The 13,948-nt window shown below is 43.7% G+C and overlaps 1 protein-coding gene and 2 pseudogenes across 4 annotated transcripts; all 3 read left to right on the forward strand.

The window, feature by feature from the left end:
- The first annotated feature begins 4,511 nt into the window (after window positions 1-4,511).
- LOC149971582 (uncharacterized) lies at window positions 4,512-6,320 on the forward strand (annotated as a pseudogene). Its single transcript, XR_016491600.1, has 3 exons — window positions 4,512-4,650; window positions 4,915-5,353; window positions 5,431-6,320. The product of XR_016491600.1 is annotated as an uncharacterized LOC149971582 (transcript).
- Window positions 6,321-6,885: 565 nt separating this feature from the next.
- Window positions 6,886-9,624, forward strand: LOC110504846 (uncharacterized). Of its 3 annotated transcripts, none has more exons than XM_021583698.3 (3): window positions 6,886-7,108; window positions 7,694-8,130; window positions 8,207-9,624. In XM_021583698.3, the coding sequence occupies exons 2-3, from the start codon at window positions 7,812-7,814 to the stop codon at window positions 8,941-8,943; spliced, it is 1,056 nt and encodes a 351-aa protein (XP_021439373.3). In that variant the 5' UTR covers window positions 6,886-7,108; window positions 7,694-7,811; the 3' UTR covers window positions 8,944-9,624. The 3 variants fall into 3 exon arrangements, with proteins under 3 accessions (XP_021439373.3, XP_021439371.3, XP_021439372.3); XM_021583696.3 differs by having other exon boundaries at window positions 6,899-7,108; window positions 7,623-8,130; XM_021583697.3 differs by having other exon boundaries at window positions 6,919-7,108; window positions 7,606-8,130.
- Window positions 9,625-12,679: 3,055 nt separating this feature from the next.
- On the forward strand, window positions 12,680-13,918 carry LOC149971583 (uncharacterized; annotated as a pseudogene).
- The last annotated feature ends 30 nt before the right edge of the window (window positions 13,919-13,948 follow it).

Raw genomic sequence — 13,948 nt, forward strand, 5'->3', positions numbered from 1 at the left:
GATTAGTACACGCTCCTCCGGCTCCGAACACCAACTGTCGGACATGCTCGTGTAACAGTATAACTTTAGTCCGTTCCCTCGCCCATACGAGGGCTCGAACCACACATCTGCACACATCAACAACTGACACCCACGAAGCATCGTTACCCATTGCTCCACAAAAGCCGCGGCCCCTGCAGAGCAAGGGGAACCACTACTTCAAAGTCTCAAGCGAGTGATGTCACCGATTGAAACGCTATTAGCGCGCACCACCGCTAACTAGCTAGCCATTTCACATCCGTTACACTCGCAGGGAATAGATCACGAGCATAGAGGAGAAACATACATGTTTAGAACTGATAATTGATCGCTGATAATTGATCATTAAATGTTATGATGGACACCGCTTTGAGGTTTGTAGAACCAAAACATACACAGCCTCTAGAATCTGCTCAACTCACACTCGAGAACTAATTGTTTGAGGGGCTGCAGTTCGCAAATGACATTGTGCTTATCGCACAGTCGTTCACAATCTAGTCCGGTTGTGGCCACAATTTAGTTTAAAGTGTATCAAGAATTAATCTTATTTGTATGCATAGCAATCAAAAAATGTATACTGTTTAAATCACACATGTCTCAGTCACAAATGACAGCTTCAATAAGTCCCCTATTGTGAACGAGAAGCTTGTAAAATCATGACTCTTTCGACTTTTCAGTTCACCGTTCGCCAGCAGGGGTCCTGTGTGCTCTCGGCATTACTGACTCGAACAAAATTAGTCTAAAGATTTGTTCTTTTGACTGAACGGGTCGAAAAGATTTTCAGTAAAAAGAGCCGAACTTCCCATCACTACTATAAACACACCAATGGCAAATTACTTCCAGCTAACGAGAGACTTGCATTTCAGAGGCCACACCCCACTCGTATGCACAGAATGGTCTAAACTGTTTTAAGCACAGTAAATGTACTGAACATTTATTGTGTTAAAGCTAGAATCTCTAGTTGCTACATCCATTTCTGGACTTAAATAAATGAATGAAAGGGTACTACGGGGTAACTGCCCCCACCCCCTTAGAACAACGTCTAATTGATGACACAAAACATAAACGTTTGGAAAACAATTGGTATGTGGATGGTCATGCTTCGGCGAATAAACGATAAAGGGAAATAAATGGCTACAGTTTACACTTTTTTAGTTATTTAATGAAATGTTTTTAGAAAAAGGGATTTTTTTAAAAGTACCAGGTCACCCCCACCCTCCCCCCTCCCCCCTCCCCCGTGGGTTAACTGGCACCTGGGGACAGTCAGTGCTCAAGTACATAGTCCTGGGGACAGTCATAGGATCTCTGTTATTAGATAGAACGCATCCGCATCACTGTGGAGGTATGTGGAAACTAGGCAAAATCCTGAATGGAAAAGGATTGGCCAGTGTTTTTTTTACCTTTATTTAACTAGGCAAGTAATTTAAGAACATATTCTTATTTTCAATGACTGATTTTTACCTTGTCAGCTCGGGGATTTGAACTTGCAACCTTTCCAGTACTTGTCCAACGCTCTAACCACTAGGTTAACCTGCCACCCCGTTTCATTGGAAACCAGAAGTGGAGTGACCCCTGGAACACATGAACTCAGTTTCCCGCACATTTGAAGACCCTGAGATCAAAATGAGTATTGTTGTGTGCAGTGCTACTGTCAATGAGATTGAAAAGAATGGAAATTGTATCGGGACAATTTTTTGGGACAATTTAGGCACTACAATGACAATTGAGTACTTTCCACCACTGGCTTTAAGTTACAAAAAGGCAGAGTATGTACCTTTAGTTTAGAGACATGAAATTGTTAAAAAATGGCAACAGTTTGCCTACCTGGCGCACAGGGAAGCTGAGTCAGGTGCAGCTACTGCCAACAGACCAAGATTAATTAAAAAAATAGGAACACTTTAGGAATGTCTTGGAGATCGAACGGTTGGTGACCACTGCTCTAGAAAGTTGAGTGAAATTTAATCGTGCCCATAGGGAGAAGAAGCCCTATGGGCTAATATTTCATCTGCTGCAAAGAAACCCGGGACCAACAACAGGGTACAGAGATGGACAAGAATGTGCACGCGCACAGTTTAGAGGGAACTTTGGTTAAGACTATCATTTAGTACAACATACATTTCAAAAGCATCTCAAACTAACTTCTAAAAATGAACTATAGCCATTGAATTTTATAAGGTGTGAATATACCGTGTGTTATAGGGAAATAATTATTCCTCTAGAATGCCCTTCAAGACAACCATGACAACAATGTCATGGTATAAACTCTTTCATAAACTGGGTGGCTCGATCCCTGAATGCTGATTGACTGACAGCCGTGGTATACCAATCAGACCATATACCACTGGTGTGGCAAAACATGTATTTTTTCTGATCTAATTACGTTGATAACCAGTTTATAATAGCAATAAGGCACCTTGGGGGTTTGTGGTATATGGCAAATATACCACAGCTTAGGGCTGTATCCAGGCACTCCGTGTTGCATCGTGCATAAGAACAGCCCTTAGCCGTGGCATTTTGGCCATATACCACCCCACCCTCGTGCCTTATTGCTTAAATGTACAATACATTGTTATGTATAATACACTGTTATGATAACTCAAGATATAACAGAGAGTATAATTCTGTAACTGGTATTAATCATCAGGCCAGGAGATCAAGTAAAGAGTAAGCTGATCTAGGAACATGGGCTGTTTCTCCACTTGAAATAGCTATTCAAGAGTTTCATCATTCAATGCTTTTAGTTGAGAGGTTAATTATTACCTCTTGGTTTTAGAGGGAAAAGGGCAATAAACACACTGACTGTAGGATTTATATCATGTTGCTAGTGTAGGAGGGGATATGGAGAGTTTACTAATACTAACCAATGGAGGGCGAAATGACTATTTTGAATACAGAGTTAAACTGGTAATCTGAGTTAGTTAGTGGGGAGGTAGAGGCTGGTGTTCAGCCACACCTTTCCTCACAAGAGTCTGGGAGTGTTGATCTGAATAAATGGTTGTTCTACTGGTATAGGCCTTTCAAACAATGATTTACCTACAGGCCAGAACAAGACACTTTTAAAAAAACATTTTTAAAACTTTTACAGCTTTTCCTCCCCAATTTCGTGATATCCAATTGATAGTTATAGTCTTGTCCCATGCGCCGCCTCATGGGTCTCCTGGTCACGGCCGGCTGTGGACACAGCCTGGGACCGCTGCCCCACTCAGGAGGCCCAGAAAAAGGAACCTTATAAGGTTACAATTGTCACACAGCACCTAAAAAAACAGTGTAGTTTCATTCTTGAACAAGCATTGAACATGCAAATATAGGTTACTTGCTATTCCTGTTCATACATTCCGAAGCCCAGTATGTTTAAGAAGGAGTCTTCCACCAGTCGAACATTGTGAAGGTTATCTATCTACTTCATGGAACAATGTAGATAAGAGATCATCTATTTATTATAGAGTCTACATCCACAAACAAAAGAGGAATAGTCACATGCAAACAATCATACATACAAACTATTTACATTGCCAGGAATCCTAAACAAACAAATCATATTCATTAATAATAAAACAAGTTCGAATTGCCTTTTTGTTTTTCGTTTTTGTTTAAAGTAATGCCATATTGTTTAAATTAATTTATAAAGTGATAAAAGTTAGCTTTTGAATTCGACCATTTGCATATGTGAATATCAAATGTACCTAATATTATTAGCAGTTGAATGAAATATACTACATCTTTATCAATGTCACAACTTCTGAAATATATCATAATATCAAAACCATTCAATTGTTCAACCGGTCCTATTTGTTATGCAACAAAGTTCTATATGTCAATCCAAATAATTACACTACACTACAGGCAAAAAAAAAAAAAAAAAAAAAAAAAAAAAAAAATCACAATTATAGTCAATATTCAGCTTGATAAAGGATAAATTCTATGTAATATTTTAAATGAAACTTCCTTTACCATGTTACTGATTCAATATTTGTTAGTTATTTCCCATGCTTTCCACCATTGTATATCAACATAGATATTCAACCAAAAAAATCTTCCTGAAGGAATTGTAGTATCACAAACAATATTTCTAATCCTTTTATTACTATATTTATCTTTGATGTTAATATTGCCAATTAATATATTTTCATGTAACTCTGTTACTTACATCAACCACAGAGGAATTTAAAAGAAATACAACCCTCCTTGGAATCGCATCAAAAACAATTGCATATTCTTTCAGGGTTATTGGAATTCGAAATGTATCAAGAAATTCTGCATATGAGAGTAGATATCCATCATCATTCAGTAACTGACCAACCAAAATAATTGTATTCTCAAGCCAGTTGCGAAAAGAGACTTATTTTTTAATAAATAGTATATCTAGTCTGGCGACTAATTATGCGCAATCACCTTCTCGTGATGATCCCCTTGAAGCACGTGCCAGGGGGCGGGACCCAGCCGTCTAACCTTGTTACCTGTGCACACAGTCAGCACATATTGTTACACACATTGGCACTAGGATGAGGGATTGAACGTTTCCAACTAGCTGATTGACACGAACTATGTGTCAGCGTTTGGCAAGTATTAGGATACTTTCTATTCGAGTCAAATGAAGCTGCTACCACTCCTGTGGTATCACAAGCTAGCTAGGTAAGCGAACTTGATAACATTTGCTACTGTGCTAGCAAGAAAAGCAGGACAACATTCTGCTATCCAGCTAACTAGTAGCTCGGGTAGTGCTAACTAGCTATGACGCTAATAATGTCTTAAATATCTAGCTATTACTAATAGCCATTCAGGCAAACAAAATGTTTAGCTATTTGTCGCTGAGCTTCCCTATTTCACTGGCAAGGTGACAGTCCACACTGCAAGGTCTCCCTTATCATGTATTTGACAGTTTGTTCCTGTTTCCAGGTGGACTCCCTGGGTGCTGGTGTAATCTGGAAGCTACGTGCCAGTTTCATAGCTTGTTGAACTTTGGAAGTGAAGTGTTTTTTTTTCCAGTGTTGGATTGATGTTGTTGCAGTTATGTCAGAGGCCATCCTCACCTTCCAGTACCAGCTCAATGGAGTCATGGAAACGGTCCTCGAAACCGCTGTGCATGAGATCACTCGGCTGGTGAAGTACAGCTTCCTAGAAGAAGTGACTGGGAGCAAGCGGGAAGTTGACGTCTTGAAGGAGAGGCTGCAGCAGTGTGAACACAGATGAAGGGATGGAGAGGAGAAGAGGAGGGAAGATAAAGAGCAGAAAAATAAGAGGGAAGAGTGCGAGCCGAGGGGGATGTGTTGGAGATGTGGTTGTGCTGGAGACACTGAGAAGAGGCTCTGTTAGGTGAATGAGGAGAGATGTGTGTGTGTGTGTATCTATATATATATATATATCACACACACACGATATAGGATCTATAACTTTCTACTGTTTTGTCCTCAGCAGCAGAGGAAGGTTGTGTTATCAAACAGGAGATCTTCCAGTCAGGTGGACCCAGCACTCTCCCAGAGAGGGTCCACGGGAAATGGCCACACCCAGCTCTTCCTGTGTCTCTGAAAGGATGAAAGAGAGGGAGGCCCATGTCGTCCTCATCAAAGAGGATGCTGATGACTGGGGGGGATCTGATTACCCAGATGATCACATCCACATATTCCCCCATAATGAGCCAGAGTCGTCTGGAGAGATTGAAGTCACATCATGGGGCCAGTGAGCTTCTTCCTATAGTACCAGCACCATGGACCAGGAAAGAGCAGCACCTACTCCCAAGGTCAGTGATACCCACCCAGGGAACAGAGCATGCTGTGGGTGCCCTCAAGGACAGCCGCTACGGCCTGATGATCAACACAACAGCAGAGCTGGGGTCAAACCCTACAGCTGCCCACACTGTGGGAAGAGCTTCCCTCAGCTCCGAAATCTGAAAGACCACCAGAAGTACCACCACACAGGGAAGAAGGCCTTCACCTGCTCCCAGTGTGGTATGGGTTTTGTGTACATGTGCCACCTCAGGGTACACATGCAGCGCCACACGGGGGAGAGGCCGTTCAGCTGCTCTCAGTGTGGGAAAAGCTTCAGCCTTCAGAGCAGCTTGAAGAGACACAGGGTCCTTCACACTGCAGAGATGCCTTACCACTGGTAACAGATTCAATTCTAGAGCGGCCCTGCAAAGACATGAACAGATAGATTCATGCAGCAAGGTAGACCTTTGAGATGAGGCGGGGGGGGGAATATAACTGCCCACGTGTACTATGTTCAATGTATCTATTAGTTGCTGATTAATTTAATGTTGAAAGGAATACAACTCTTTGAATAAATTATTCTCATCGTTTCTTAAATGATTGGTCACACAGTGCTATTTAATTGTTACACACGCACACACACATCTTAAAAGTAAAAGAGTAATAAACAAGTAGCCTTGTCTGAGCCCGAATGGCCCATAGAGCAACTTAGGCAAATAAATACTTGTGGAACTGTGCTTTAGACAGATTGTCACATCAAACAATATTTACCAGATCTGTGCAATTGCATTGGCAGTATCATCACCTTGATGTCACAGATCAGTGGGGGAGGGACCCATCCTCTACAGTCTAGTTAGGTATTAGTTTAGCTATAATGTATAATCTGTGCTATAATATAAAGTAGTGTTCGGGAAACGAAGCTTCTTGAAGCATTGAGCATTTCAAGCTAATTGGGTCGAAAATATGTTAATTACTCTTGGCTTTGATCAACACGTACACTAGTGGCAGCTGCTGGTCAAAATAATTTAGAATAGCCAAATTATTATAGTTTACGTCGCACGCGCTGGGTAGCCGTAGATAAAATCTTTGGGGTAACTTTTTTGTCTTCTACAGAAACATCAGGTGGTCGTTCGACAAAACGACGATTCGGACGTCATTGATCACGTGCTTCTTACAAAGCGATAAAAGCAACAGCACACTGCTTCGAGATAAACTGCTTAGCGGTTTCTACGCATGCCTCGGAGTTCCGGTATAAAACGTGACATCACTAATATATAGTAGCTGCCTGTCTCTTTTACCTCTGTACAGTTCTAGTAGAGATAGGTAGGAGGTTTTGTAACTAGTTGATTTGTTGACGCACACCAAAAAATAACGTTTGGAAAGTGGTAAGTATATTTTTGTTTGTGTCAAATGGTCAGAAAGCTGCTACACAACCCTGTGTTATTAGCTTAGTTAGCTAGATGCTATTAGAAACGCGGGTGTATTTACATTCTACCGTTGCTTTCTATTGTATTGGGTGGCACAGAAACAGTCCAGGGGAAACCAGGAGTAAAATACAATTCCATTTCAACTTACTGTGCAGGAGGGCAGGACGGTTAGTCATTATGGTGGGGGAATTTGAGACATATCTAAATGATTGTATTATTAAACAGTATGTAAATACACATGCGTTGCTTAAAGCACCTAACGTTACTAGCTAGCAAGCTTGAAATGCGATAACGTTATGTGGTTTACCTAACCACAGCCAAACGTGGTGTAAGTAAGGGTTTATTAATTTGTTTGTCACAGTCATGTTTCAGGGCTAAATTTATTGGTAGGTGAACCTTCTATTACTGACAAGATATTTGAAGCACATTAAGACCACATTTAATGTATTTGACAGCTTTCCCATATTTCTAGGAGGAAGAGATACCTGACTCTGGGCATTGGTGTGATCTGTAGGAGGCTAAATCCAAGTCTTTCCATTATAGTGAACCAAACTGGGAAACAAGGGGGGCAGCTCATCCATAGAAGACTGAACTCTGGGACTGGTACCAATAAGGGAAGGGGGGTTGATTTTTCCAGTGTTGGATTGATGTTGTTGCAGTTATGTCAGAGGCCATCCTCACCTTCCAGTACCAGCTCAATGGAGTCATGGAAACAGTCCTCAAAACTGCTGTGCATGAGATCACTCGGCTGGTGAAGGACAGCTTCCTGGAGGAAGTGACATGGAGCAAGCAGGAAGTGGACGTCTTGAAGGAGAGGCTGCAGCAGTGTGAGCAGAGATGGAGGGACGGCGAGGAGGAGAGGAAGAGGGCAGTTGAGGAGAGAGAGCAGAAAAAGAAGAGGGAAGAGTGTGAGCCGAGGGGGATGTGTAGAAGATGTGGTTGTGCTGGAGACACTGAGGAGAGGGAAAAGGCTCTGTTAGGTGAGTGAGGAGCGATATACATACACACACACACACCTGATAAACGAACTATAACTTTGTTCTGTTCCATCCTCAGGAGCAGAGGAAGGTTGTGCTATCAAACAGGAGATGTTCCAGCCAGGTGGACCCAGCACTCTCTCAGAGAGAGAATGTCCACAGGAAATGGCCACACCCAGCTCTTCCTGTGTCTCTGAAAGGATGGAAGAGAGGGTGGTCCATATCAAAGAGGAGTCCGATGACTGGGGGGACTTGGTTACCCAGATGATCACATCCCCAGATTCCCCCATGATGAGCCTGAGTCATTTGCAGCGATTGAGCTCACATCCTGGGGGATGGACCAGTGAGCCTCTACCTCCAGCACAATTGGCCAGGGACCCTCCACCTCTAACTCCAGCACCATGGAACAGGAAGGAGCAGCACCTACTCCCAAGGTCATTGATACCCACCCAGGGGACAGAGCATGCTGTAGTGGCCCTCGAGACCAGTCCCAATGGCCTGAGCATCAACACAATGGCAGAGCTGGGGGTCAAACCCTTCAGCTGTCCACACTGTGGGAAGAGTTTCCCTCAGCTCCGAAATCTCAAACACCACCAGAAGTACCACCACACAGGGAAGAAGGCCTTCACCTGCTCCCAGTGTGGTAAGGGTTTTGTGTACATGTCCCACTTCAGGGTACACATGCAGCGCCACACGGGGGACAGGCCATTCAGCTGCTCTCAGTGTGGGAAGAGCTTCAGCCTTCAGAGTGGCTTAAAGAAACACAGGGTCATTCACACTGCAGAGATCCCTTATGTGGTGGAAATTAAATATTAATTACATACTATACTGTTTAATTAGACATACTATGCTGTTTTTACTTAAGATAATTGTCTACTGTTATGTTATTTTTACTGATACAGGCTTGTCTTGTGACTTAGTCATAAATCTGAGCGTACAGATTTATGAGCTGCTTGGATGTGACACCGTATGTGACCTCCTGTGTTTACGATCGGCAGGAATTTAGCTATGTGGGATTTGCAGGAAGGAACAGCGAGTGGAGGCGATATCAGCTATCATGATCTACACAGATGAACTAAATTACTTCTTACAACTCTGTTCCCAGGGCATGTTTCTGCACATCTGCTAACTGTCACAAAGATAAAAGGATGTACTTTCTATAAAAGGCGAAAGACAGCTCTGTTCATGGAGCTTTTTAACTCTGACTATTTTTTGTGATGGTTGATTACTTAATTTTTGCAAATCTTAAAGTTGTTTTGAAGAATAGTCTTTCTCCTTTTGGTTAGAAATACTTACCATTGCACGGAATGTGGGAACAGATTCAATTCTAGAGCAGACATGAACAGATTCATGCAGCAAGGTAGACCTTTGAGCAGAAGCAGGTTGATTTAGAAAAATAGAGTGGGGAAAAAAACTGCCCCCGTGTACTATGTTCAATGTGTTGTTGCTGACGCATTTAATGTTGAGAGGAATAAATTATTCTCATCCTTTCTTAAATGATTTATCAGTGTTATTTGTTACACACACATCTTCAAAGTAAGAGTAATAATCAAGTAGCCTTGTCTGAGCCTGAATGGCCCATAGAGGCACTTACTCTGTCACATAAATACATTCCCCCTCCCCTAACTTTATTTAGGCAGGTTGAGAACAAGTTCTCATTTAAATTTGCGACCTGGCCAAGATAAAGCAAAGCCGTTCGAGACACACAACAGAGTTACACATAGAGTAAAAAACAGTCAATAATACAGTAGAAAAAGTGTATATTTACAATGTGAGCAAGGGAGGTAAACGCAAAAGGCCATGGTGGCAAAGTAAATAGAATATAGCTGGAATGGTAGATTTGCAGTTGAAGAATGTGTGAATTAGAAATAATGGGGTGCAAAGGCAAAATAAATTCAGTAGGGGAAGAGGTAGTTGTTTGGGCTAAATTATAAATGGGCTATGTACAGGTGCAGTAATATGTGAGCTGCTCTGACAGCTGGTGCTTAAAGCTAGTGAGGGAGATAAGTGTTTCCAGTTTCAGAGATTTTTGTAGTTCGTTCCAGTCATTGGCAGAAGAGAACTGGAAGCAGAGGCAGCCAAAGGAGGAATTGGCTTTGGGGGTGACCAGAGATACCTGCTGGAGCGCGTGCTACAGGTGGGTGCTGCTATGGTGACCAGCGAGCTGAGATAAGGGGGGACTTTACCTAGCAGGGTCTTGTAGATGACCTGGAGCCAGTGGGTTAGGCGACGAGTATGAAGCGAGGGCCAAACAACGAGAGCGTACAGGTTGCAGTGGTGGGTAGAATATGGGGCTTTGGTGACAAAACGGATGGCACTGTGATAGACTGCATCCAATTTGTTGAGTAGGGTATTGGAGGCTATTTTGTAAATGACATCACCGAAGTCAAGGATTGGTAGGATGGTCAGTTTTACGAGGGTATGTTTGGCAGCATGAGTGAAGGATGCTTTGTTGCGAAATAGAAAGCCAATTCTAGATTTAATTTTGTATTGGAGATGTTTAATGTGAGTCTGGAAGGAGAGTTTACAGTCTAACCAGACACCTAGGTATTTGTAGTTGTCCACATATTCTAAGTCAGAACCATCCAGAGTAGTGTTGCTGGGCAGGTGCAGGCAGCGATCGGTTGAAGAGCATGCATTTAGTTTTACTTGTATTTAAGAGCAGTTGGAGGCCACGGAAGGAGAGTTGTATGGCATTGAAGCTCGTCTGGAGGGTTGTTAACACAGTGCCCAAAGAAGGGCCAGAAGTATACAGAGTGGTGTCGTCTGCGTAGAGGTGGATCAGAGACTCACCAGCTGCAAGAGCGACATCATTGATGTATACAGAGAAGAGAGTTGGCCCGAGAATTGAACCCTGTGGCACCCTCATAGAGACTGCCAGAGGCCCGGACAACAGGCCCTCCGATTTGACACACTGAACTCTATCAGAGAAGTAGTTGGTGAATCAGGCGAGGCAATCATTTGAGAAGCCAAGGCTATCGAGTCTGCCGATGAGGATGTTGTGATTGACAGTCGAAAGCCTTGGCTAGGGCAATGAATATGGCTGCACATATTGTTTCTTATCGATGGAGGTTAAGATACCTTTAAGGACCTTGAGCGTGGCTGAGGTGCACCATGACTAGCTCTGAAACCAGATTGCATAGTGGAGAAGGTGCTGTGGGATTCGAAATGGTCGGTAATCTGTTTGTTGACTTGGCTTTCGAAGAATTTAGAAAGGCAGGGTAGGATAGATAGGTCTGTAGCAGTTTGGGTCAAGAGTGTCCCCCCTTTGAAGAAGGGGATGACCGCAGCTGCTTTCCAATCTTTGGGAATCTCAGACGACACGAAAGAGAGGTTGAACAGGCTAGTAATAGGGGTTGCAACAATATCGGCAGATCATTTTAGAAAGAAAGGGTCCAGATTGTCTAGCCCGGCTGATTTGTAAGGGGTCCAGATTTTGCGGCTCTTTCAGAACATCAGCTGACTGGATTTGGGAGAAGGTGAAATGGGGGAAGGCTTGGGCGAGTTGCTGTGGGGGGTGCAGTGCTGTTGACCGGGGTAGGGGTAGCCAGGTGGAAAGCATGGCCAACTGTGGAAAAATTCTTATTGAAATTCTCAATTATAGTGGATTTATCGGTGGTGACAGTTTCCTATCCTCAGTGCAGTGGGCAGCTGGGAGGAGGTGTTCATATTCTCCATGGACTTTACAGACCCCAGAACTTTTTTGAGTTTGTGTTGCAGGAAGCAAATTTCTGCTTGAAAAAGCTAGCCTTAGCTTTTCTAACTGCATGTGTATATTGGTTTCTAACTTCCCTGAAAAGTTGCATATCACAGGGCTGTTTGAAGCTAATGCAGAATGCCATAGGATGTTTTTGTGTTGGTTAAGGGCAGTCAGGTCTGGAGTGAACCAAGGGCTATATCTGTTCCTGGTTCTACATTTCTTGAATGGGGCATGCTAATTTAAGATGGTGAGCATTTAAAAAAGAAATCCTTCCAGGATACCCGGGTCAGGTCGATTAGAAAGGCCTGCTCACTGAAGTGTTTCAGGGAGCGTTTGACAGTGATGAGTGGAGGTCGTTTGACCGCTGACCCATTACGGATGCAGGCAATGAGGCAGTGATCGCTGAGATCTTAGTTGAAAACAGCAGAGGTGTATTTAGAGGGCAAGTTGGTTAGGATGATATCTATGAGGGTGCCCATGTTTACAGCTTTGGGGTGGTACCTGGCAGGTTCATTGATAATTTGTGTGAGATTGAGGGCATCAAGCTTAGATTGTAGGATGGCTGGGGTGTTAAGTTTAGGTCACTTAGCAGCACGAGCTCTGAAGATAGATGGGATGGCAATCAGTTCACATATGGTGTCCAGAGCACAGCTGGGGGCAGAGGGTGGTCTATAGCAGGTGGCAACGGTGAGAGACTTGTTTTTAGAGAGGTTGGTTTTTATAAGTAGAAGTTCAAATTGTTTGGGTACAGACCTGGATAGTAGGACAGAACTCTGCAGGCCATCTCTGCAGTAGACTGCAACACCGCCCCCTTTGGCCGTTCTATCTTGTCTGAAAATGTTGTAGTTAGAGATGGAGATACTCACCATCCAGTACCAGCTCAATGGAGTCATGGAAACGGTCCTCAAAACCGCTGTGCATGAGATCAATCGGTTGGTGAAGGACAGCTTCCTGGAGGAAGTGACATGGAGCAAGCAAGAAGTGGACGTCTTGAAGGAGTGGCTGCAGCAGTGTGAGCAGAGATGGAGGGATGGCGTGGAGGAGAGGAAAAGGAGGGAAGTTGAAGAGAAAGAGCAGAGTGGGATGTGTAGGAGATGTGGTTGTGCTGGAGACACTGAGGAGATAGAAGAGGCACTGTCAGGTGAGTGAGGAGAGATGCACACACCCACACAATATAGGATCTATAACTTTGTTCTGTTCCATCCTCAGGAGCAGAGTAAGGTTGTGTTATCAAACAGGAGATGTTCCAGCCAGGTGGACCCAGCGCTCTCCCAGAGAGGGTCCACGGGAAACGGCCACACCCAGCTCTTCCTGTGTCTCTGAAAGGATGGAAGAGACAAAGGCCCATGTGGTCCATATCAAAGAAGAGCCCAATGACTGGGGGGACTTGGTTTCCCAGATGATCACATCCACAGTTTCCCCCATAATCAGCCTGAGTCGTCAACAGAGATTAGGCTGACATCATGGGGGATGGACCAGGGAGCCTCTTCCTCCATTACCATTGGCCAGGAAGGAGCAGGACCTTCTCCCAAGGTTAGTTATACCCACCCAGGGGACAGGGCATGCTGTGGGGGCCCACGAGGACAGCCCCTACGGCCTGATGATCAACACAACGGAGGGCTGGGGGTCAAACCCTTCAGCTGCCCACACTGTGGGAAGAGCTTCCATCAGCTCCGAAACCTGAAAGACCACCACACAGGGAAGAAGGCCTTCACCAGCTCCCAGTGTGGTAAGGGCTTTGTGTACATGTGCCACCTCAGGGTACACATGCAGCGCCACACGAGGGAGAGGCCATTCAGCTGCTCTCAGTGTGGGAAGAGCTTCAGCCTTCAGAGTGGCTTGATGAAACACAGGGTCATTCACACTGCAGAGAGGCCTTACAACTGCACGGACTGTGGGAACAGATTCTATTCTAAAGTGGACCTGAAAATACATGAACAGATTCATGCAGCAAGGTAGACCTTTGACATGAAGCAGGTTGATTTAGAAAATAAGGGGGGGGGATAACTGCCCACGTGTACTATGTTCAATGTATCTATTAGTTGCTGATTCATTTAATGTTGAGAGGAATAAAACTCTTTTATAAATAAATGATTCTCATCCTTTCTTAATAAATGATTG

Source organism: Oncorhynchus mykiss, chromosome 25 (genome assembly GCF_057628025.1).
Source record: "Oncorhynchus mykiss isolate SJ-2025 chromosome 25, ASM5762802v1, whole genome shotgun sequence".
Classification (NCBI taxonomy): Eukaryota; Metazoa; Chordata; class Actinopteri; order Salmoniformes; family Salmonidae; genus Oncorhynchus; species Oncorhynchus mykiss.

Bases quoted from the DNA above. Each gene is read 5' to 3' on its own strand.
- LOC110504846 (XM_021583698.3), top strand. From the start codon at position 7,812: ATGTCAGAGGCCATCCTCACCTTCCAGTACCAGCTCAATGGAGTCATG. The intron at 8,131-8,206 runs GTGAGTGAGGAG...TTCCATCCTCAG, and splicing joins GAGGGAAAAGGCTCTGTTAG to GAGCAGAGGAAGGTTGTGCT.